Raw genomic sequence first — 25,547 nt, forward strand, 5'->3', positions numbered from 1 at the left:
TTTACCATCATGGCTGCCACTCCCGTCTCCTGGGACCACAGGGGATTTACCATAACACCATTAGATCTGTCTTGGACCAGTCTAGGGACTTCTCGCAGGATGAGGACAGTAGAGTGACCCAGATGGCATCCCCACGTCCACTGGCTCCAGCTAAATCGCAACCATCACCTGGGATGTGAGACTCTCACCCTCCTAGTTCCACTCACGTCTTTTTCCTTCCCCATCTCATTTCTTCTCTTACTATCTACTCCCCTTGCCTTCTGTCTAACAAGAGCCTGGCTTAGCCGACAAAGACTGTATATTGTGCAACACTGCTGTGAGCCCGTGACCAAAGAGGCAAGTAAATGCAATGCCCTAAACAGCCTGATGCTGGTACAAGTTTGCCAGATCTCAGAATGACTAAAGATTGTGTGCCATGCTAGTGTTTCTCCAGCAGGGACGTTAAAAGTGAAAGGCAGCCACAGAAACTGAATTTTCCATCTTTGGTGTTCTTTTCTTTTCCCTTTTGTGTGCTTTTGTCTTGTTTTGCCTTATAGAAAATGGGACTGGACTTTAAAAATATCAACAAAAGCTCCAGCCCATCTCATCTAACTTTTTCCTCTTTTTTCCCCTCAAAAAAGGACAATTATTACCATTTTTTACTGCCAAACAAGGGGTTTACCTTCTGAAAACTCTTTCCAGCTAAAGGGAAAGGGAAAAAGGATGTTGTTAAAATAAAAGCCTTACTTAATATTTTATATTTCAAATGCTTTAACATGTGTTTCCTTCTCTTCTGTATCTTTAATACAAGTTTTTAAAAATTTTAATGGCTTGTTTGCCATGACACTTAGCAGGCTGAGATTTCTGTATATTAAACCAGAAGCCTTGCTTAACACTGTTTAATGTTGGACATTGACAGGGTATTGTTAGCACCTTTGACTCTTTGGGCTCATATAATCCATCAAAATTAATACAACAGGACTACTCATGTGAGTAAAGGTTGCAGAATCAGACTCTTAACCTTTCTCCCTCAATGCAAAAAATACAAAGCCTGACACTTCTTCTATTGACAGTAACATGCACTTGTGAGGTAGTCCCTTCTAGTACAATCAACATACCGGTTCCTTTGCTAAGCAAAGATAGCCATTTACTGTACCTTCAATACAACATCACCTTCCTGAATGTTGCCATCTCTTGCTGCCAAACTATCTTGGGATATTTCTTTCACAAATATGTGGCTGGCCAAGCGCAGACCATACTCTATTTAGAATTTAAAAAAAAAAAAAAAGAAAGAAAATCAAATATGAAATCTCAATTTAAAGAAGCAACATTTATGGATTTACAACACTGCTTTCCAGATTTACATTCCAAGCCTAAAGAGAACCCAGTAAAAACTCAAGTGTTTTTAATACAGTAGTGTATTGAGGATTATAGTGAAATGGTATTGTTTAGCCAGAGGGCAGAGATACTGTACAATTGCCTATTATGAGATTCCCTGTTCTCTGAACGACTGTGGGAATCTTACTTGCATAATTGGCATATAGCTATTTCTTAGTAACTAAGGTATGCCAATCCCTGTTTTCATATGGGCTGGCAGCCAATGGCTGCCAGCGTAGCAATTTGCATGAGTGCTATATTCCTCAATTGTTCTGTGATTATCTAAATTCTTCCTCTGACTGGCCCCTATAATCAGAACAAACAAGCTGTTTTCCAGCAACAAAGATGCTGCATCCACTTCTTGACTCCCAAATCTGACAAATGTTTACACAACACATACAAAAACCTAATAAGGCTGTCCAACTACTGGAAGGGGGTGGGATTTTTTGTTTGTTTGTTTTTAAAAAGGCCTTATCCCCTCACTTCCTTCCTTCCCTTTCTTGCCAAAATTTTCCTCTTTAAAGCAATCTTGCTGACCTCATAGCATCTCCCTAATTAGAGCCAGATATTATGAGACAACTTCACCATCTATCACACAGAGGTTTATCTTCGGAATGATCAACAAAACTTTCAGATCGTACTGATATTATATAGCAGTTGTCTCATTACTTTTTTTTTTTTAAAATAGCCACATGATAAATGGAAAATGACACATTAACCACAACTCTGTATGTGGTGGGTATTTTTGTTTGTTTCTTTTGTTTTGTTGTGTTCTTTTAAAGTAAGTTGGCCATCTTTCAAAAAAAACTTGATATACTCAACCTTAATTCTATGTTAACAAAGTTTATTCTATATATATTGAGTGTGTATATACTAGTCAATGTGTGTTTGTAAAATTTTAGCGGCTAGCAGAAATTGGCTATGCAGTTATACTATTTCTTTACAATTCCAGTTCAATTGAAATTTGTGTGTTCCCTTCAATCAATCACATACATTTGGTACAAGAAAATATGGAGAAAAACCTAGCACTAGAAGCACAGTAATTTTAAGACAATTACTTAGAGACTTTTGAGAGCACTTGTAGGTAGTTCTGTAGTCTAGTTTAGTCTAGTCTAATGAGCCCGTAGCAACATAACATTCAGCAATAATTCAATATAAAACTCAACCTTTAACATTTTGGTATAAAATTACAAACAAAAGTATGAAGGAGATAGCAAAAAGTCATTGGGCATACCTTCATTTTTCCTGGATTTCACCAGTGTTACTTTGGTAGGTTTTGCAGGTTGACTGGAAGCAACAGATCTCCTATCTGATCTTGGCGATAAACTTCTCTCTCTGCTTCCACTTCGGTCTCTCACCCAGCTTTTCTCATGCCTTCTGCTGACACCTGGCCCACTGCGTGCACTTCTTGAATCATGCATTTCCTCTTCATAACTATCCTCCTCATTTTCAGATACTGGCTCAGGTTCCGGCCGGGCTACTGGAATCTGAATTTTCTTCATTCTTCGAATGGTCTGTAACCAGTAGCATTAACTACTTAATTTCTGGTTAAATGCAAAGTACATTTTTTAAAAAGTCTTAAAATTAGGCAATGGGCCACCACAGATTTATACTGCTGTATCTAACAGAAGGTTCACTAGGAACCTCAAAACAGATATGGAAGGCAACATCCATACCCCAAAGGCCTTACAATCAAATATTTGGATGACTGAAGGAGAAAAACAAGGGGGAGGGGGGGGATTTCAGAGAATACAGACAACTTTACGTAAGTAAATGGATAATGTAGATGCAGGGTTTCTTAAAAATCTGTGGCCATGAAAATACCAGTTATGGAAGACAGCTACTATGAACAAGCTATAGTATAACAGGCTACATGTTATCAGTGATCTTTGCAGTACTAATCAATCCATTAAAAACTCCACCAAAGTGCCAATATTGAAAAAAAACAGCAGCAAGGCTAACCTGAAATGAGCTATTGTGGATGCCACATAATACAGCAAAGTCAGGCAAACAGCATTTCACTGTTCCAGGATTGGAGGATAGAATACAAACATTTCAGAACCCAACTGGTTAGCTTCCTACTTCATTCAAAGATTGTGTTTCCCAGTGTCATAATGCGTTGCAATTTAAAAAACCATTTCTTCCCCACTTAATTGCTTTCTGCTTTTTCTCTTTCCAAATTTAAAAAATAAAAATAAAAAATAAAATAAAAAAATCAGATGTTCAAGGATATGTTCATTTAAGAGATTAGTTAGATATATGACAAAAGGATTTCATACATGTTTAAATGAGATAGCATAAATGCCTTAAAAAGCATGATGTCAACAGGGATGAGAAACAAACCCAGAAGCAGTAACTGTCAGATTTTTCATCCTGTGAGCCTCCCTGTCACTATCATCATTACATTTAACAGCCACTTTAACCTGAATTGTTCATTCAGGTATGAATGAATTTGGTTTATAAGACCAATGATACACCCGAGAGAAGTCAAACTGCAGTCCCAGTATTTTACTGCCTTCTGCTTTGTAATGTTACTGACATTTCTTCAAGCATTAGGTAAAATGCCCAATTACATATAGAAGCGTCATTCCTTGTTACCCGTCTCTGAAAAATTTAAATTACAATAGTTATGAAATGTAAAACTAATTGTGACCATAAGCATTGTAATATAGTAGAAATATAAAGTTGTCTTATACTTACCAATAAGTACCAAGCATAAATGAGGAGGCTAATTTAGATACCACAAGATTTTGCAGTGGTAAATAAAGGGAAGTAGCAGCTACTTTATTCAAATGGCTGCTATGACCAAGGTCCATAGTTATGGAAGTAGTAAATTCATGCATTCAGAAGAAGTGAGCTGACAGCATCTTACTTGGCCAAAACATATGGAAAATAGAGTAAGTGTATTCCATCATCTATTGGCAGCACGACTTCATCTGCATTTGAGGCTGACAAAAAGACCAAAGCTAAAAGTGTACTGATCATCTTGTTGGAGGATAGTGGTCAAAGACATGTAGGTTCTCTCCTCAAAAGTTAGAAAGCTACCTTGTTTTTAATTTTCAGTCATTTGAATTCCCTCCATTTAAGTTTCAATCTATATATAAACTTATCCTAAGTTTATTTTTAATCCAATACTCAAAGACAAACTTCAAGTGTACTCATATTATGAAAAGCTAACTTAAGCACGTTCTTCTCCTTAACAATTTTGTTGTTCTAATTTACAAATATTGTTTAAAATGCTTTTGAACCAAAACCAAAAAACTGGGAATAGCATTACCCTCTGCATTACGAGGATAGTGTCATGAAAGACCATTCCAGGCCCCACAAAAAAATAGTGACTGAAAAGCCATCAGCTCGAATTCTGAACAAAAATAACCCCCTTCAAAACAGTTTGTTTCTCTTGGGAAAAGTTATGTAGGAGTTAAGGGTCCAAAGTGATGGGTCTCACATACGACATCAAGGCTACAAGTGGGATGTGTAGTCAGCCTGACAAAATGAATCTATACAAGGTTTTCAAGAAGGGCAACACTCAGGCAGAATGCTGTCAGAACCTCCCACCCTTCTACTACCAAATATAGACTTAGCCTAGGCTATCAGAAAAAGTTCTGCTTACACAAGGCAAGAGTCCAACAGTAGCCTCAAGAAAGATGGTTTGTGGAAAGACATCTAGGGAATCTGACTGAAGGTAAATCTGATAAAAATCCTGCTGAAGAGCAAAAGTGGACATATGCCAGAGCAAAATAATGCCACAGGGAGATTGGTCCAGGAAGGAGTGGTCTAACAAGCCTCTCAAGAAGCTATCCAGCTCCAAGGCAAGTTGCAGAATCCCAGAATGGAAGATTGTGAACAACGAACTGTAATAGACTCAGATAAAGACACACTTTTCTAATATGGAGCCCTTGATCATTTTAGCGCTAAACAAACCAGTTCTACTCTACAGGAATGCACTACAAGCTTTATATGCTCTTTCATACAAGAAGAGAAGGAACTCATGTAATCATAGTCCAGGAAAATCTAGTTTGTGAGAGGATAGAGTTGGAAGTGCATAAGGGGTCCAAGGTAACTTCAATCCCTTCTAATGCACAGTATAGGCTTTGCCCTTTAAAAGCGCAGCTGTCCCTTGTGAAACCTTTGTCTTGGTCACAGTGTAACTAATGTGGTTGTTGTGCAGCTAGGCCCCAATCCACATCCATTTTAAGACAGTAAAACATCTGCACTGAATAGAAATAAAGCTAAACAGAAGGCAAAAGAAAGTACGATAGATGGACTTATGTTGGGTCTAAATTTCTGCATTTTTCTGGAACTCTATCCCACAGATAGAGAGAGAGTAAAACCTATGAATCCAGACTGATGGCGCACTCCGCTTTATTGTCAGTTACATTATCCATTTTGCCAAATCAGCACATATCAGTTTTCCTATTGCAGTCCAAGCAAAGTGGTAATTGCTAACAAAATAAGAGTAACAGCTATTGCAGTGCAATGCCACATTCTATTTCCACAGAGCTGCAACTCTGATTATTTCCCCTTTAAATAAAGCCACAAACCAGTTATTAGAACTACTCAAAACTCTACTCATTAACATATAGTCTACTGTATACTGAATATCTTATTGATAGTAATTCTGTTTAGGTTTGAAACCTGCCAGTCTTCCAGGGTTGTGCTTATGCAAACCACAGAGGGAAGAAAGCATTATTATTGAAAATTCAAAAGTTGACTTTTATCTATATTATTAGAGGGAACTAATTATGTTTGGATATTCTACTTCAGTAATAATACCCTGTAAATATTTGGGAACTATAATTTTTTTTCATTAATTGTTGTTGGCTTTTGTGCATAAGTCCAAAAAATACTGTACTGCCACTACAGATCATACCATTTCCGTAGCAAAAACACCAGAACCTCCACTGATTTGCTTTAGAGCATTTCTCCGAAATGTCAGCTTTCTAATATGAGAAGTTGTACAGCTAGGCATGCAAGTTATTTTTGATATCTGCAAACCCAGTGGACTGCCAGATTTATAAATGTATAGCACTGCAATTATTGCAAATCTGTATGAGCATGTGAAAAGAGCACCATGGAATGGCCAGGAAAAAAAAAAGCAAAGTTTTTAAGCCCTAAAAACAAAACCACTTTCCAAAATTAAACAATTGCCAATGTGTTTATTTTCTATTTCATTTTTTAGAAATATAAATCAGCAAAGTTTACAGAAAACCACATTACTACCTTTCAGTAATAACCAGTTTTGTTGTTCTGCAAGTTCAAAAGCCATCTATATCCTCTGAATAAATCTGAAATTATAGGAATTAAGATCATTACGCCTTATTTTGGCAAATTGTGTTTAGTGAACACAAAGATGTGTTTGTTGGGGCTTGACTAAAGAGTGAAGACCTTGGGCACTGACTAGCACTTGAAAAACCTGATAATGTTTGCAGAAGAAATAAGTGGAGAAATGAACTGTCTCAGCAGCCTGGGAAAAGTCTCCTTTACAGTGAGGAGAGGAGCTTCTGTTACCCAAAGTCTTATCTTCTGACTGCGTGTCTTGCTTATCAAACACTGTGGTTTCAGTTTTCAAGAGTAATTTTGGGTGTCCTACTTGATAGTATCTTTTTAGCAAAATAATGTACACAATTCCACCAACTACTGATAGTATAGGCACTTTTACTAAATGTAAGGCTTAAACACATTCACTTACTATTTTGGCATTTTTTCCACTTTTCCTCAACTGTTGAACAGCAAATGCATGTTCCACGTTATCCATTGAGACTCCATTAACCATTGCCACACGGTCATTTTCCCTAAACAAAAAGTAATGCAATGTGTAATAAAGAAAAAAATTTCAATGAGCTGAAAGAGAGCCTTAAACAAATGAATTACTGAAGAAGCCACTTGCAGTATCAGAGGATCACTGTGCAGCTATTATATGTTGAAATCTTTCACAAGGTAATTAGGAAATTAATTTGAGTCAAGCATTGATATCCCAAATCTCAATGAAGTTGTAATTTGCCATAGAAGCAAAAAATGTAACACTTACTGTAGCAGTCCTTCTGCTGGACCTCCTTTCAGGACATCAGAAATAACTATTGATGTTTCACCACTCTGAAAATGGGGATTATCTCTTCCTCCAGATATTGCAATGCCAAACCCAAATCCTGGAGCCTAAAACAGAATATAAGAACCATCCTCAGACATCACATGATCACCTACATTTACACAGACCATACTGCAGTTCATGCTATTTCACCAAAAATTCAGAATACCAGCATTTTTAATACACATCCCAGCAAAAATAATAATACGTAATTAAGGAGTAAAAATACTTTCCTCTTCTATAGCATTTTTCATCTAAGGTAATGAAAGTATTTTACAAAGATTAAGTCTCATAGCAGTCCTGTAAGTAAAGTAAAAGAGTATGCCAATGGGGAACATAACACCAACCCCTAAAATGATCATGCCTCTTGAGAGGAAGACAGCAGCTGATAAAACAAGCTGGAGACTATACAACAGGGGTGGCCAACCTGCGGCTCTTCAGAAGTTAATATGCGGCTCTTTGCATAGGTGCCGACTCCGGGGCTGGAGCTACAGGCGCTAACTTTCCAATGTGCCAGTGGTGCTCACTGCTCAACCCCTGGCTCTGCCCCAGGTCCTGACCCCACTCCACTCCTTCCCCCAAGGCTCCTGCCCCTTCCCCAGAGCCTGCCGTGCCCTTGCTCCTCCCCCTTCCCCTCTCACCAAGAGCCTCTTGCGTGCTGTGAAACAGCTGACTGTGGCGGGCGGAGAGAGGCATGGGGAGGGAGAGGGAGGCGCTGATCAGTGGGCCGGGGGCACTGGGGACAGGAGATGGGGAGCTGATGGAGAGGCTGCTGACATATTACTGTGGCTCTTTGGCAATGTACATTGCCAAATTCTGGCTCCTTCTCAGGCTGGCCACCCCTGCTATACAACATAAGGACAGAAGGGAAACAAAAACGTACAACTGAAAGTGCAGGGGAAAATTTGAATTGTCTACCTAAATTTCCTGAAGTTGAAATTTGGGCAGAACCTTAGAGTTCACCCCCATACTCTTGTGAGCATAAGAATGGCCATACTGGGTCAAACCAAAGGTCCTTCTAGCCCAATATCCTGTCTTCCGACAGTGGCCAATGCCAGGTGCCCCAGAGGGAATGAACAGGAATAGGTAATCATCAAGTGATCCACCCTCTGTCTCCCATTCCCAGCTTCTGGCAGACAGAGGCTAGGGACACCATCCTGTCTAATACCCATTGATGAATCGATCTAGCTCTTTTCTGAACCCTGTTATAGTCTTGGCCTTCACAACATCCTCTGGCAAAGAGTTCCACAGGTTGACTGTGCGATGTGTGAAAAAATACTTCCTTTTGTTTTAAATCTGCTGCCATTAATTTCATTTGGTGACCCCTAGTTCTTGTGTTTTGAGACGTGAATAACACTTTCTTATTTACTGTCTCCACACCAGTCATGATTTTACAGACCTCTATCATATCCCCCCTTAGCTGTCTCTTTTCCAAGCTGAAAAGTCCCAGTCTTATTAGTCTCTCCTCATATGGCACCCGTTCCAAACAACCCCTAATCATTTTTGTTGCCCTTTTTGAACCTTTTCCAATTCCAATGTATCTTTTTAGAGATGGGGTGCCCACATCTGCACTTAGTATTCAAGAGGGCCACAAAGTGGTTACAACTAACACACCTCAGTTTCTTCCCTTATCTCAAAGGCTGCACCTCCAGCAAGCAAAATACCACTTAACATGCTGAGGTAATGGTTCAGTATAACCCTGCTTCCTGCAGCACTTAGGTGTTTCTTAGAGTTCTCATATTGCAGTATTCACCCCACCTGACCCTGCTTAGCTCAAGAGCGGAGTAAGGTAGTAAGTTTCCAAGCTCAATTCTTAGTAACAACAGCAGGACTACTTGTACCATTAAATACATCAAAACCTTGTTAGCACTGGCAAGTCATCTGCATCTTAACAAGAGTCATTTGCTTTTCCCTCTAGGGTGCTCTCCCTCTGCAGCAAGGTCAATGTCTCTGAAAAGTTATTGCTACTAGGTATTTCAAGATATGACAATTATGCTTACAATTTCTAGTCTGCCCGGAAGTGGCAATGGTGGGAAGTAAATTTTAAGTTGGTAAATCAGTTAGATTTAGTAAACTGACTGCCTAGCTCTTACTGGGAAGCATAAACACTTGTGGGAAACAAAACACTATCTTAAGAAAGTATGACATATGGCTGCAAGATTTGATTTTTCATTACACTTCAAAATATTTGTTCAGTATATTTTTTCATGCAATGGAAATAAAATTGTCTGAGTTCCAATCTCTCTTCATTTTCCATCACAAAGTTTTACTTCTGTGCTTCTCCCCATCTTTTTCAGCATAGGAAAGGATCCACTCACACATAAGACCACTGAAGAATATGGATTTTCTCTCTAGCAAGCCCATTTAAACAACAACTAGGATGCTATAACAAATTACCAAAGGAAGTGATGAATTCTCCATCACTTAAGTCTAAAAATCAATGGATGTCTTTCTAAAAGATACGCACTAACTCAAGCAGGAGTTATGGGCTAGATGCAAAGTTACTGGATGAAATTCTATGGCCTGTATTATGGTCAGGTTAGATCATAACGATCACTTCTGACCTTAAAAGTCTATGAATCCATGAAGTGAAACTACTAAGAGTATCTTGGATCAAGAACTAAAATTCAGAGAGATTAGATGGTCCCATACAAGTTTTTCACTAGTGCAACTCCACTGATTTCAACAGTGCTCCTGATTTCAACAGTTACAGTAGTGTATCAGCAGAACTTAGCTCAAGCTGTTTTATCCGGCGGGATGAGGGAGAAAAAACAAGATAGCGTGGAGACTAATCTATTTTTAGATCTGTTCTGGCCTCATCCTCCCCTAAAAGGTTTCCTTTTATACTAACTTGATAGTCCCTCACTTAAGAGAAAAGAAGTCTTCATCTCGCCAAGTTTCTCCATTGACATTATAGGTAATGTTTCAAGTTTCGCACTTATTAAAAATAGTATTAATTCAGAAATCTAGTATTTTTTCCTCCAACTCCTATATAAATACATATTACTTAATAAATGTGAACACTGATGAATTTAGGTAACTAGCATGAGAAGAAGGGAACAAAAAAAGTCTACCTGCTGAAACTACAGGTCAGACATGAGACATGATTCCAGTTCTAGTTCTCATGTAAAAACATTAATTAGGCTTACCATTTAATTAGGGCTACAAAATCATTCCCTCATAAAATGCCTAGTTTCAAAACACAAATTTTTCTGAATGATCATCATCATGAGGGCAGAACATTTCCATTTTCCAGCTCTGTCTTCACATGAAATTTACTTGGGATGTCAAGCAAAAACTTATCAGTAGTTATTGAATTAAGAGATGGTAGGGATGCAAGAAGCAGAATCACTATTTTCTGACATTTCAAAAAAATTCTATCTACACTTTAAGACAGAGCGAAAATAAAAGCAGAAGACATTTGAAAAACTGGACATGGACTTAATTTTCAGTGGCTTTGCATAGTTTGACAAGAAAGCTGCGTGTACTAAATTTATGACCATTTGGAGGTTCTCTTGTACAGACTTACTATGTGAAGTTACACTGTCTACAGGTGCATACATACAGAGCGATGCACTTTGGATGCACATTTTCAAACATTCTTTTGCCAAATAAACTTTAACTTAAAATCTGCTGAATTTATTTTCTGTAAGTTTAACTTTGGGTCAAACTCTAACACAGGGGTCGGCAAAGTGGTGTGCCGAGTCTTCATTTATTCACTTTAATTTACGGTTTCGCGTACCAATAATACATTTTAACATTTTTTAGAAGGTCTCTCTCTATAAGTCTATATATTATAAAACTAAACTATTGTCGTATGTAAACAAGGTTTTCAAAATGTTTAAGAAGCTTCATTTAAAATCAAATTAAAATGCTGATCTCATGCTGCTGGCCCGCTCAGCCTGTTGCCGGCCTGGGGTTCTGTTCACCTTGGCCTGCAGCGGGCTGAGCAGGTCCTGTGGCCGGGACCCCGGCTGGCAAGGGGCAGGCAGCCAGAGCCCCAGACCGGCAGTGGGCTGAGAGGGGCCGGTGGCCGGGACCCCAGACTGGCAGTGGGCTGAGCGGCTCAGCCCGCTGCCGCTCAGCCCGCTGTCGGTCTGGGGTTCCATCCGCCGGCTCCTGCCAGCCAGGGTCCTGGTTGCCAGCCCTGCTCAGCCCGCTGCCAGTCTGGAGTCCCGGCCCTGCCCACAGAGTGGGTACCTACCTTCTCCCTGGTTCTAGCCAGTCTCTTCCTCTCTCTCTGCACTGAGATGAAGGTAGGAGTGTGCTGAAAACAGGGCTGGGGGTGAAGAAGCAGGCTGCGGGTTGGGGTGCAGGGTCTGGCCAGGAGCTAGAATGAGGGAGGAGGCTCAGGGTGGAGCAGGAGGTTTGGGTGTGAAGCACTTACCTGGGCAGCTCCCATTTGGTGCAAGGGGTGCAGGTGGGAATGCGTGTGGGGGTGTGTGTGCAGGAGCTCCCGTTTGGTGCTCAGGGTGGGAGTGGGGATGTGGAGGGTGCAAGAGTCAGGGCATGGGGTGTGTGGGGGAGGGGGCAGGGCACTGGGCTGGGATGTGGAGGGGTTCAGCGGTCAGGGCAGAGGGCTGGAGGGGATATGCCCTGATTCCACCCCCTTCCCCAAGGTCCCCGGAGCAGTGAGCGTGCTGCGGCTCCGCTTTTACCTCTCCCCATCCATAGCAAGGGCCGTCAGCTGATCGGCCGCAGGGAGGGAGAGAAGATGGGGCAGGAACCCAGTACACTGGGGGAAGAGGCGGGGGGAGGGGGTAGCTTGCCTGCCCTGCAAGGAGAGAGCGATGGGCAGAAAAGAGCTTGCCGGGCCGGGCAGGACTTTTAGTGGCACGCTACTGTCTGCCCAGGTCTGGCAGACAGCAGCATGCCATTAAAATTTGGCACGCGTGCCATAGGTTGCTGACCCCTGCTTGAACATTATTCACTAGTTGCTTGAGTAAGGTGAGCAGGATTTACTGCTTTATTTTGTCAATTTCAATGATCGCAAAGCATAAAAATTTGAAGAAAAATTCATTCCATAGTTTTAAATTGATGAACATTTAACTACAGCAACCCCCAGGTGTACCTTTACTCTCACATATGTAAAAGCGTATGTGTACAAAAAAGACAACAACATTAGGTGGGAGTAAAGTCTGTAGTAATAAACTTTCGGGAAAAGCTTTAATATTAATAAACTGCCTGTAATTTTAAAGTATTGCAAAGATGGAAAGTTCAAATAAAACTCCAAACATGGGAAAATATGAAAGTTTCTATTTATTAACTTACTACAAGTAACTGACATGTAAAACCCTCAGATATGATAATTTGGCCAAGAACCCTGAGAGATAGGAATAATGTAACACTTGGTATGTTGACGACAGTTGGGGATATTTTAAAATGATGTCCACTGCCATTTATGCACGCACAACACAAGTAACCTAATTACCAGGGTTTAAGAAGTCTGCAGCCACATGAGCCTAGGCATTGTAGACACAGATGAGATAAAATGGTTGTGAAGTTTTCATGACCAGGAGAGAGGAGAGAGTGGAATGAGACTTGCACATATGAACTGTAAAAAAGAATGGAATATTCTCTATGAGCTTTGAGCACAAAATTTAATGCCAAGATGGAAGAAACTCACAAGATGGGCAGTAACAATAAGAACTCCTCCTTTGCTCCTGGATATACAAAACCTGATGATCTCGCTGTAGGAGGAGAATTAGCTGATATCACTATCAGATGAACTATCAAAAGGCAAGCCCAGACCTCTTATGAGCTAACAAGTAGTTCACTATGTTAGGGTGTATAAGAAAGAAAGAAATACTCTTTTTTAGAAGATAAAGCAGAAGATCTTTTGTGTTTCAAAGCATAGCTTTCTCTTGTAAAAGGCTTTCCAACAAAATTCAATAAGAGACCTCTTGAGAGCTAACAACATTGGAGTTCCGCAAGGTACTGTATTGCACACCAGCACGCTCAGACCTCTTACATGGATAGATGATCTGTTCCTGATTCTAGAATTGGTGAACTCAAAGTAACTGGATCAGGTTTGATGCCAAAACTAGATCAGAATACTAGAACTCACATGCCTAGGTTGCAGCTATTCGGAGTAAGAATGCTCTGACCCCAAAGAGGAAGCAAAATCAGAGGCATTTTGAGTTGTGTTTTCCTGCAAACAAGTTCACTGAGGTTCTCTCCCCTCTTCTTGGGGAAAAAGTGTGTTGCCTTTTAAAGACCACCCATATTGGGAATTTTATATTTGGCTTAGAGAATTTGTCTTCTCTAGACTACAGCCAGCCTACAGAAGCATTTGATGATGGATGCATCTGGGCTACAGGCATACTACTGCTTGACGCAGGAAGCATGAGCAAGCCCTTCCCCACAATGGATTGAGAACAAAAGTATTACCTGTGGTGAGAAAAAAAGTGCTCTGAGAAGTATATGAACGGGTTTTAATTACACAAAATTTAACTGCAACCTGGACTCGTGGGCTCCTCAGTGAGTCTAAAGGTCATGGTCTGTCAAGAGTTCTTCAGCTGAGATTCAAAGCAGAGAGAGTATGGTCCCCAAATAAACCTAAGAATTTGGAATGTCAGGGGTAATGCTGATGAGCTGACAGTTCCAATAGGAAAGGCATTAGCAGAAGATTGAGGGGCATCTCCACCCCTGAACGAGTCTCATAAGGATTGCGTCAGTGGAGCTTCACCCCAAACTTCAAGTGTTCTTGTCAATTAGATTTGCTTAAAAATAGCATTTTGTCTCTTTTCAAACAAGCTCAGTACAAATCTACAGCAATATACTGAAAACAGAACAGGTGTATCTTGCAGGCTATGTAACAATTTTTTTAAAAATGCCTTGAACCATTGTCATTATTTGAGTTATACTTGAGTTCAAAGCGCAGACACTATACTACCTCACCACATGAAAGCAGCAAGAGAATCGAAAGGCTATTATGCAATTTCTGATTTTTGTTAGCGAATAAGCAGAAAAAAAGTGGATGCTTATCAGAGTTGGGAGAATAACAGAGTTTTCAGTTTGCAGACAGTTCTGAAATTAATTATTTTTTATTTTTTTCTAAGTCACATTGGGTCAAACAAAACATGAAAAATTTCAGCAAATCAGAAAGTTGACAAAAATTAATTACTGGTCAAACAAAGCATTTTGTTTTATGATTAATGAACTGATTTGTTTAGTTAATGGGCACATCTTCACATAAAAATAAAGGAAATAAAGGACTAGATTCACAAAACAGCCTGTGGTGCCCATCTTACAACTTTCAACCCAATTCTTAGGGTACTCACCCGGGATGTGGGAGACCCCCGTCTAATCCCCTGTTCTGCCTGATGTGGAAAAAGGGTTTGAATTAATAGCCTACAACTGCTCAGCAGCAGACAGTGGTAGTATAGAAAATAACAGAAGGCCACTAGCCGTCACCTTCAGCCCCCAGCTAAAACCTCTCCAACGCATCGTCAAGGATCTACAACCTGAAGGACGACCCATCACTCTCACAAATCTTGGGAGACAGGCCAGTCCTTGCCTACAGACAGCCCCCCAACCTGAAGCAAATACTCACCAGCAACCACACACACCACACAACAGAACCACTAACCTATCCTTGCAACAAAGCCTGTTGCCAACTGTGCCCACATATCTATTCAGGGGACATCATCATAGGGCCTAATCACATCAGCCACACTATCAGAGGCTCGTTCACCTGCACATCTACCAATGTGATAGATGCCATCATGTGCCAGCAATGCCCCTCTGCTATGTACATTGGTCAAACTGGACAGTCTCTACGTAAAAGAATAAATGGACACAAATCAGATGTCAAGAATTATAACATTCATAAACCAGTCGGAGAACACTTCAATCTCTCTGGTCACTCGATTTCTGATCTCAAAGTGACTATCCTTCAACAAAAAACTTCAAAAACAGACTCCGAGAGACTGCTGAATTGGAATTAATTTGCAAATTGGATACAATTAACTTAGGCTTGAATAGAGACTGGGAGTGGTTGAGTCATTATACTAAGTGAAACTATTTCCCCTTGTTTATTCCTCCCTCCTCCCCCCGCCACTGTTCCTCAGACGTTCTTGTTAACTCCTGGAAATGTGCTGGAAGTGGCCCACCTTGATTATCACTTCAAAAGGTTTTCTCTCCCCCCAACCCCACTCTCCTATTGGTAATAGCTCATCTTAAGTGATCACTCTCCTTACAATGTATATTTTTTCATGGTCTGTGTGTATATATAAAATCTCCTCACTGTACTTTCCACTTTATGCATCCAATGAAGTGAGCTGTAGCTCACGAAAGCTTATGCTCAAATAAATTGGTTAGTCACTAAGGTGCCACAAGTACTCCTTTTCTTTTTGCGAATACAGACTAACACGGCTGCTACTCTGAAACCTGGTATAGAGTTAATACACTGTATTACCATACAGTATTTACTACTTAAACCTTCTGACTTTTTAAAGCATAGTACTGCTCTGAAAAGCAATTATGTATAAAATGGCACCTTCTTACTTAAATCCACTCCCTGCTGACTTTGTTGACTAAACTAAATTAGTACATTGTAAGTCATGAAAAAGCCACAGAGCCAGAATAGCTCAGACAGTAAGAGGAATTTTACCCTAGCTTGCATGTCAGCAAATAAATCATTCACTAAATCCCATTGGAGAATATTTACTGTTGGTGATGCCTGTGCCAGAAATAACTTCCGCTGAGTTTGCAGGAGTAGCATCCAGAAAAAAAAAATTTGTAAACTGAGCAGGTTTGATATTGAAGTCACTGAGGGACTAATGCAGAACCCCAAAATGTCATTTCTGCAGTCATTTCTCAGAAATGAACTGCACTTTAAACACGGGCCTTAGTCATGATTAAATAATAAGAGGCCATTTACGTAATTTAAGTGCTGTACAAACCAAGACCCCAACCCTACCATTGAATCCTTGTAAAACTCATGTGTCTGTGTGGAGCCACAGTGAAGTCAATGGGGCTCCAGAGAGATCCTTAAACCTCTGCATCCCCGTGAAGCATTCCATACATACATACATGAATGAATGAATGTAGGGAAGCAGACAAAGAGCAGGTAAGAAACTTTCAAAGTAACAGAGGAGATGTGGATTTTCAGACTGGCAATGCGGAATTCCTAAGACCTGGCTGCCTCCTGATAAAATGTATTACTTTATGAAAAAAATGTGTTTTATGAAGGGAGGTAAAGTTATTTTTAGAATGCTGACTTTGTCATTGCAATTCTCCCTCAATAAAGCCAATTACCAGCAGGGTACAAATATGAGCCTTAAAGCACTGGTGAATGAAATTCAGTCATTGAGGAACTCTGAACTTTCACTGAGCCACACACTTTACAACTCAAAGTACTGGTGCTTTCCCCTTGCGTATTATAGTAGATGCTTGAGTGGTTCTTATTACTAAGTATTTATTTTTACAATGCATATTACTTTTACTAGGATCATCAAAATTAAAACTAAACTAGAAAAGAAAAAATGTACATATGGTATATTCTATCATACATTTTTGTGGCGTTTTTCTGGTGTTTATTTCCTAACTTATGCAGTTCTGTAATTCACAACAGTTTTTCCAGCCACTAGTGTCAATTAGCCAGGTCCCACTGTAATTCTAAGTCCTTAATCACTAAGAAGGTGTAGTGCCATCCAGTGTTATACAGTAAAATATTTTTTGCTGTTTGAGAAGTACGTTTGGAAGTTTTAGGCAGTTGAAACTGTGCTAGCTATAGCCTTATTTAAATATGGTTCTCTAACTGATTCAGACAAATTTTATGTTAGGAAACTTATGCTTCACAATATTGCCTCACCCTCAAAGTAACTTCTAAAACAGACTGGGAAACAACTGTGCTGTCATTTCCTGTAACAAACATGGTATCTAAAAATTGTCCACAGCAAAGCTGCTACCAGCAACAAGATCCTGGTCAGTCACTGTCTTTCCTTTTTGAAGTCCACAATATCAGTAGAATTACAGTAGTTTTTAAAGAACCTCAACCTAAATGAAGATATTTGCTCCCAGTCAAGAAGGGCATCGAAGTTAAATACATTAAAGATTGTAAAAAGCTCAGATACTACGATAGCAGGGGCCACAAAAGTATCTTTGATGGACACGTCATATGAATCAATTTAAAATAAACTGGCAAATTTTTCCCCTGCCCCATCTGTTGCCCACTTAGATAAACAAACCATCTTTTGTCACTACCAAGTATACAAACCAAACTCCACTATCAAAGTCCACATGGAATTATGAAGATACATAAAGCTAAATCACACTATGAAATCAGTCTGTTCTACTGCCTTACTTGGCTTTACTCCATAATACACATATTAATAGCTTTCAGGTCTTATAGGAAAGCATATGGACAAAATCATGGCAATTCTGAGGAACTGTACCAGCAGTCTAAATATTTCTCGGAGACATACAATGAGCAGCCAATCTCCTTTAGGCCCTTACTTCTGTGAAGGGAAATTTGAATCTTGAAGGCCAACACATCAGAGACTATATGGATGGAATCTACAGCAGGCCTATATAGTCTGGATTCATGGAACTACTAAGGGGGCAAAGAAGTCATGCAACCATATCCCCATAACTCCTGGGGAGGTGTTTTTCCCCTACATGTTTATTTTAGTGCTCTGAAGATTGATGGCTGTGACTGAAGTCAAAAATTGGCTTCTTATATCCCTGTATTGTAAGGTTATATGGTAGCCACCTCATCTACTTGATAGCTTCCGAGTTGCTGACAAAGTTTGAAAGTGAACAACAAACAACAACAAAAAACCCTTCTAAAAGCTACCTCTTCTTCACATCTCCATCCCAAATAGTGACCAGTTTAATATTTTTAAACAAAACCAAAAATCCTACGTTAACAATTGGAGGGGCTTGTGTTTGGTTTTTAGTACAGGCTAAGTTCTTGCTATCAGTGTTAAGCCTTGTGGTTTACAGCAGGACAACAAGACCACCAACTAGTCAACATGTGGATGTAGATAAACCATTTTAGCAGGTAGAACAGTAAGCACACAGGACAGAACCACAGACATGTCATTCTGGAAAATGCGAAGTGTCCAACAACTTTAACATTGTGTAGAAAGCATGAACACATACTAAAATGGCACTTTGATATCAAGCAGGAACATTATCAAGTTTTATGTGTTTAGTATAGTGCTCTCACTCTATTAATGAGCCATTTCCAAAAAGGCAGAAGCTGCTCTAGGTCTTTTGGATAAATAAATAGCACTTTTGGAAGGGCAGCACCAGCACTTCATTGCACTGAGGTTGATAGTGAAAGCTAAATTCAGAGGCGCATAAAAACAGCATTCTGCCCTGCATGACTGCCTTCCTGTATGTCACTCAGTATTTTTTTTTTTTAATGTGCATAGCTATTGACAGTGCCCCAGACAACAAAACTGAAGGAAGCTCACTATGGGTTTATTTCATGGGGAATGACCTAAAATATGAATTCACTCATGACCTCACCAGCATTTGGACCCAAACCCCAAGAAGTAAAGATCACCTTACCTTATCACATTCAACTACCTGGAATAGTTTTATTTTTTGAAACAATAACTGAATGAAGAGTTATAGACTGAGAGCACTGGAAAATGAACTCCTATATATCCACAGCAATGAAAGTGACAATGCAAACTTGATCAAATTGCTGTGCTAATGTACCTTGAACATTCTGAGAGAAATCCATCTCTAGGCCTGAAAAGGCAGTTCATTCTTTGTGGACTATTCCATTTTTCACTCTGTGGTAAGACTGCCAAAAAGAGTCATGCATATTATGTAAGCTAGACCACTCTGTAATACCTTGACACCCCAATATTCACCACTGTCATGTAATTAGGATATGTTTTGTACAAAGTATGTCTCTTGAGGTATCATTCTAAGCCCTGGTCTACACTAGGAGTTGAGGTCGAATTTAGCAGCATTAAATCGATTTAACCCTGCACCCGTCCACACGATGAAGCCCTCTTTTTTTTTTTTTTTTTTTTTTTGACTTAAAGGACTCAAAATCGATTTCCTTACTCCACCCCCGACAAGGGGATTAGCACTGAAATCGGCCTTGCCAGGTCGAATTTGGGGTACTGTGGACGCAATTAGACGGTATTGACCACTCTGGACAGCACTCTCAACTCAGATGCACTGGCCAGGTAGACAGGAAAAGGCCCACAAACTTTTGAATCTCATTTCCTGTTTGGCCAGCGTGGCAAGCTGCAGGTGACCATGCAGAGCTCATCAGCAGAGGTGACCATGATGGAGTCCCAGAATCGCAAAAGAGCTCCAGCATGGACCGAACGGGAGGTACGGGATCTGATCGCTGTATGGGGAGAGGAATCCGTACTATCAGAACTCCGTTCCAGTTTTCGAAATGCCAAAACATTCGTGAAAATCTCCCAGGGCATGAAGAACAGAGGCCATAACAGGGACCCGAAGCATTGCCGCGTGAAACTTATGGAGCTGAGGCAAGCCTACCAGAAAACCAGAGAGGCGAACGGCCGCTCCGGGTCAGAGCCCCAAACATGCCGCTTCTATGATGAGCTGCATGCCATTTTAGGGGGTTCAGCCACCACTACCCCAGCCGTGTTGTTTGACTCCTTCAATGGAGATGGAGGTAACACGGAAGCAGGTTTTGGGGACAAAGAAGAAGATGATGATGATGAGGTTGTAGATAGCTCACAGCAAGCAAGTGGAGAAACCAATTTTCCCGACAGCCAGGAACTGTTTCTCACCCTGGACCTGGAGCCAGTACCCCCTGAACCCACCCAAGGCTGCCTCCCGGACCCGCCAGGCGGAGAAGGGACCTCTGGTGAGTGTTCCTTTTAAAATACTACACATGGTTTAAAAGCAAGCATGTGAAAGGATTAATTTGCCCTGGCATTCGTGGCTCTCCTGGATATACTCCCAAAGTCTTTGCAAAAGGTTTCTGGGGATGGCAGCCTTATTCCGTCCACCATGGTAGGACACTTTACCACTCCAGGCCAATAGCACATACTCGGGAATCATTGTAGAACAAAGCATTGCAGTGTATGTTTGCGGGCGTTCAAACAACATCCGTTCTTTATCTCTCTGTGTTATCCTCAGGAGAGTGATATCATTCACGGTCACCTGGTTGAAATAGGGTGCTTTTCTTAAACATTCAGAGGTGCCCGTTCCTGCTGGGCTGTTTGCCTGTGGCTGAACAGAAACGTTCCTCGCTTTTAGCCACGGGGAGGGGGCTAGCCACATGGTGGGGGGAGGCAAAATGCGACCTTGTAACGAAAGCACATGTGCTATGTATGTAATGTTAACAGCAAGGTTTACCGTGAAAGAGTGTACCCATTGTTCTATAAAATGGGTCTTTTTAAATACCACTGTCCCTTTTTTCTCCACCAGCTGCATGTGTTTCAAGGATCACAGGATCTTCTCCTTCCCAGAGGCAAGCGAAGATTAGAAGGTGAAAAAAATGCACTCGTGATGAAATGTGCTCTGTCTCCCACACTGACAGAGCACAGATGAATGCGTGGAGGCAGACAATGTCAGAGTGCAGGAAAGCACAAAATGACCGGGAAGAGAGGTGGCGGGCTGAAGAGAGGCCTGAAGCTGAAAAGGTGGCGGCAGCGTGATGAGAGAAGGCAGGATTCAATGCTGAGGCTGCTGGAGGATCAAACTCATATGCTCCAGCGTATGGCTGAGCTGCAGGAAAGGCAGCAGGAGCACAGACCACCGCTACAGCCCCTGTGTAACTCACTGCCCTCCTCCCCAAGTTCCATAGCCTCCTCACCAAGTTCCATAGCCTCCTCACCCAGATGCCCAAGAACAAGGTGGGGAGGCCTCCAGCCACCCAGCCACTCCACCCCAGAGGACTGCTCAAGCAACAGAAGGCTGGCATTCAATAAGTTTTAAAGTTTTAAACTTTTAAAGTGCTGTGTGGCCTTGTCCTTCCCTCTTCCACCACCCCTCCTGATGCTTCTCTCCTCCACCACCTCTCCTGGGCTACCTTGGTAGTTATCCCCCTGTTTGTGTGATGAATTAATAAAGAATGCATGAATGTGAAGCAACAATGACTTTATTGCCTCTGCAAGTGGTGATCTAAGGGAGGAGGGGAGGGTGGTTAGCTTACAGGGAAGTAGAGTGAACCAAGGGGCGGGGGGGTTTCATCAACAAACAGAACTTTCACACCATAGCCTGGCCAGTCATGAAACAGGTTTTCAAAGCTTCTCTGATGCGCACCGCGCCCTCCTGTGCTCTTCTAACCACCCTGGTGTCTGGCTGTGCATAATCAGCAGCCAGGCGATTTGACTCAGCCTCCCACCCCGCCATAAACGTCTCCCCCTTACTCTCACAGTATTGTGGAGCACACAGCAAACAGTAATAACAATGGGAATATTGGTTTCGCTGAGGTCTAACCAAGTCAGTAAACTGCACCAGCGTGCCTTTAAACGTCAAAATGCACATTCTACCACCATTCTGCACTTGCTCAGCCTGTAGCTGAACAGCTCCTGACTACTGTCCAGGCTGCCTGTGTACGGCTTCATGAGCCATGGCATTAACGGGTAGGCTGGGTCCCCAAGGATAACTATAGGCATTTCAACATCCCCAACGGTTATTTTCTGGTCTGGGAAGAAAGCCCTTCCTGCAGCTTTTGAAACAGACCAGAGTTCCTGAAGATGCGAGCACCATGTACCTTTTCCGGCCATCCCACGTTGATGTTGGTGAAACGTCCCTTGTGATCCACCAGTGCTTGCAGCACCATTGAAAAGTACCCCTTGCGGTTTTTGTACTCGCCGGCTTGGTGCTCCGGTCCCAAGATAGGGATATGGGTTCCGTCTATGGCCCCACCACAGTTGGGGAATCCCATTGCAGCAAAGCCAACCACTATGACCTGCACATTTCCCAGGGTCACTACCCTTGATATCAGCAGATCTTTGATTGCGTTGGCTACTTGCAGCCCCCACAGTAGATTTGCCCACTCCAAATTGATTCCCGACTGACCGGTAGCTGTCTGGAGTTGCAAGCTTCCACAGGGCTATTGCCTCTCGCTTCTCAACTGTGAGGGCTGCTCTCATCTTGGTATTCTTGCGCTTCAGGGCAGGGGAAAGCAAGTCACAAAGTTCCATGGAAGTGCCCTTATGCATGCAAAAGTTTCACAGCCACTGGGAATCATCCCAGACCTGCAACACTATGCGGTCCCACCAGTCTGTACTTGTTTCCCGAGCCCCATTAGCGTTCCACCATACGAACCTGCCCCATTATCACCATGATGCCCACATTGGCAGGGCCCGTGATTTGAGAGAAGTCTGTGTCCATGTCCTCATCACTCACGTCACCACGCTGACGTTGCCTACTCACCCAGTATCGCTTTGCCAGGTTCTGGTGCTGCATATACTGCTGGATAATGCGTGTAGTGTTTAATGTGCTCCTAATTGCCAAAGTGATCTGAGCGGGCTCCATGCTTGCCGTGGTATGGCATCTGCACAGAAAAAAGGCGTGGAACGATTGTCTGCCGTTGCCCTGACGGAGGGAGGGGCGACTGACGACATGGCTTACAGAGAATTAAAATCAACAAAGGGGGTGGGTGGCTTTGTGAGAAACTGAATGGCCTCCTCAAGGATAGAACTCAAAACCTCAAGGATAGAACTCAAAACTGGGTTTAGCAGGCCTTTGATTTCACAGAGAGTGGGAGGGAGGGAGGAGAAAATGAATACGAAACAAATCTGGTCTATTTCTTGTTTTGAGCCACTTCATCTATCTTTATACATCTTGCTGGCAGCAGACTGTGCAGTACAACTGCTAGCCATCGTCATCTCCTGAGTGCTCAGCAGAAGATGGTGCAGTATGACTACTGGCCATCGTCTTCTGCTAACTGCAGATTAGAAGACAGTGCACTGCTGGTAGGACTGAATCGCCACGAGACGAAACAAGGGAAATGATCTGGCTGAGTCACTCCCATGTTTGCCCAGGCGCCCAGTTAAAAGAGCACCCAGGACTACGTCTATGACGGCTACCAGTCCTACTGCACTGTCTGCTGCCAAAAGGCAATAAACTGCTGCTGTGTAGCAATGCAGTACCACGTCTGCCAACACCCAGGAGACATACAATGATGGTTAGCTGAGAGGGCTCCATGCTTGCCGTGGTATGGCGTCTGCACAGGTAACTCAAGAAAAAAGGCGCAAAACGATTGTCTGCCCTTGCTTTCACGGAGGGAGGGAGGGAACGGGGTCCTGACGATATGTACCCAGAACCACCCGCAACAATCTTTTAGCCCCATCAGGCACTGGGATTTCTACCCAGAATTCAAATGGGCGGCGGAGACTGTGGGAACTGTGGGATAGCCACCCACAGTGCAACGCTCCGGAAGTCGATGGTTGCCTCGGTACTGTGGACACACTCCGCCGACTACATGCACTTAGAGCATTTGTGTGGGGACACACAAAATCAACTGTATAAAAACGCTTTCTACAAAACCGACTTCTATAAATTCAACCTAATTTTCATAGTGTAGACATACCCTTAAAGTCGATCTGCTAGACATTAATATCTCGTTGAATTGTATGTGTTATCGTCATATGTGAAGTTATGAAGTTTGGCTATGTATGTGTTACTGAAACATGTTGTGAGGCTGAAAAACATCCACAAGCAGCCTTTCAGGTACAACAGTAAAAAGGCCAAAGGTTAAGGTCTTACTGAGGAAATGCACACAAGCGCAAGGATTACCCCAGGAACTGTGTACAACAGAAACCTCTCGGAGATAGCCCTACACAATGGGAACTGTTTGACGCGGTCACAGCAAAAGAGCTTTCCAGCAAGTGGGAAGAAGATATAAAAGTGGGACAAATGGCATCATGAGGATACCTCACTCTCCCTGCAACAACATACCTAGAAACACCTGAGGGGCAAGGACTGAACTGTGGGAAGTGGTGGACCCAGACTAGAAGGATCTTTAGCCTGTGTGTGAAAACCTGGGAAAGCCAAGGCAACTTGTGCCTTAAGAATCTGCCAGCCAGTTTATCACTCAGGGTTAGAATTTGCTAATTTATATCCTATCTAGTGCATTAAACTCAGTTTGCGTTTTTTGTTTATTTACTAAGGTAATCTGCTTTGATCTGTTTGCTATCCCTTATAATCACTTAAAATCTATCTTGTGTAGTTAATAAATTTGTTTTTGATTATTCTGAAACCAGTCTGTTGAATTCATAACTGGGGGTGGGAGGGAGGCAAAAAGCTGTGCATATCTTCCTCCACATTGGGGGGGGGGGCAGATTTCATGAGCGCACACTGTACAGATTTCTGTGCAGTGCAAGACAATACAATTTTAGATTTACGTTCCAAAGGGGGCATGCACTTGAGTGTTGGTCAATTCCTGAGCTGAGTCTTCCCACGCAGAGCTGATCTCAGTGTCAGGGAACCCAGACCGGCAGAACCGGCGGGCTCAGTGGCATCAGGTGGCACCCCAGAGGGGGAGGGTGGCAACCCGTCACACACTAAATATCAGACGTTCACAACTTTCAGTCACTACCAGCTTGAGCGATATTTGAACTAGTAATCAAGAGGCGCATACATAGATATATCTATATCATAGGGCAGCCCCTTCCTGGGACAACCTCCAGCTGTAGGGCTGCTGCATCAGTTTCCCTCCTTCAGAGTCCTCACTAATTCCACGCCAGGCTCTTTCTGCTCCTTACCACTCCTCTTTGGGTGCAGTTTATTACACAAATCTATTGCAAAACAGTCCATAACAAAAGTCCCAAAACAGTCTCTCTCTCAGAGCCAATGTATACAGTCTTTAAAATTCACATCTTCTAGTCCCTATATGCCCCACATAGCACACTCCGGCAGCATCCACCACATCTGAGCTCTTCATTCATATTCTCCTGCTGCAGTGCAATCCAATTTTTCCTAGTTGGAAACCCCACAACTTCTGTGCTGGGAGTTCACCCTCTCCTGGCTCCAACTCTCCACAGAGATTCAAATGGTAAGCCCCTGCACTGGCTTTAAGCTCTCTCCAGCCCTCAGCTTTGGCTCCCCGTCATAAAATAAGTCAGCAGATGACTCTTGCTGCTGCTCTCTGGCCTTCAGCCTCTGAGCCCTGGTTCTCCGGCTTGGGGTGGTCAACTGG

At 42.1% G+C, this 25,547-nt stretch overlaps 1 protein-coding gene across 11 annotated transcripts in view; it reads right to left on the minus strand.

The window, feature by feature from the left end:
• Positions 1-25,547, minus strand: part of TJP1 (tight junction protein 1) — a 314,091-nt gene that overhangs the window by 72,457 nt on the left and 216,087 nt on the right. For all 11 annotated transcript variants that reach the window (XM_074966206.1, XM_074966204.1, XM_074966215.1 and 8 more), the window contains 4 exons: positions 7,388-7,512; positions 7,049-7,151; positions 2,591-2,870; positions 1,136-1,239 (listed from right to left, as the gene is read on the minus strand). In XM_074966206.1, coding sequence (XP_074822307.1) covers positions 1,136-1,239; positions 2,591-2,870; positions 7,049-7,151; positions 7,388-7,512 — 612 coding nt within the window. The remainder of the gene's footprint in view (positions 1-1,135; positions 1,240-2,590; positions 2,871-7,048; positions 7,152-7,387; positions 7,513-25,547) is intronic.

This window comes from Natator depressus, chromosome 10 (assembly GCF_965152275.1).
Source record: "Natator depressus isolate rNatDep1 chromosome 10, rNatDep2.hap1, whole genome shotgun sequence".
Lineage (NCBI taxonomy): Eukaryota > Metazoa > Chordata > Testudines > Cheloniidae > Natator > Natator depressus.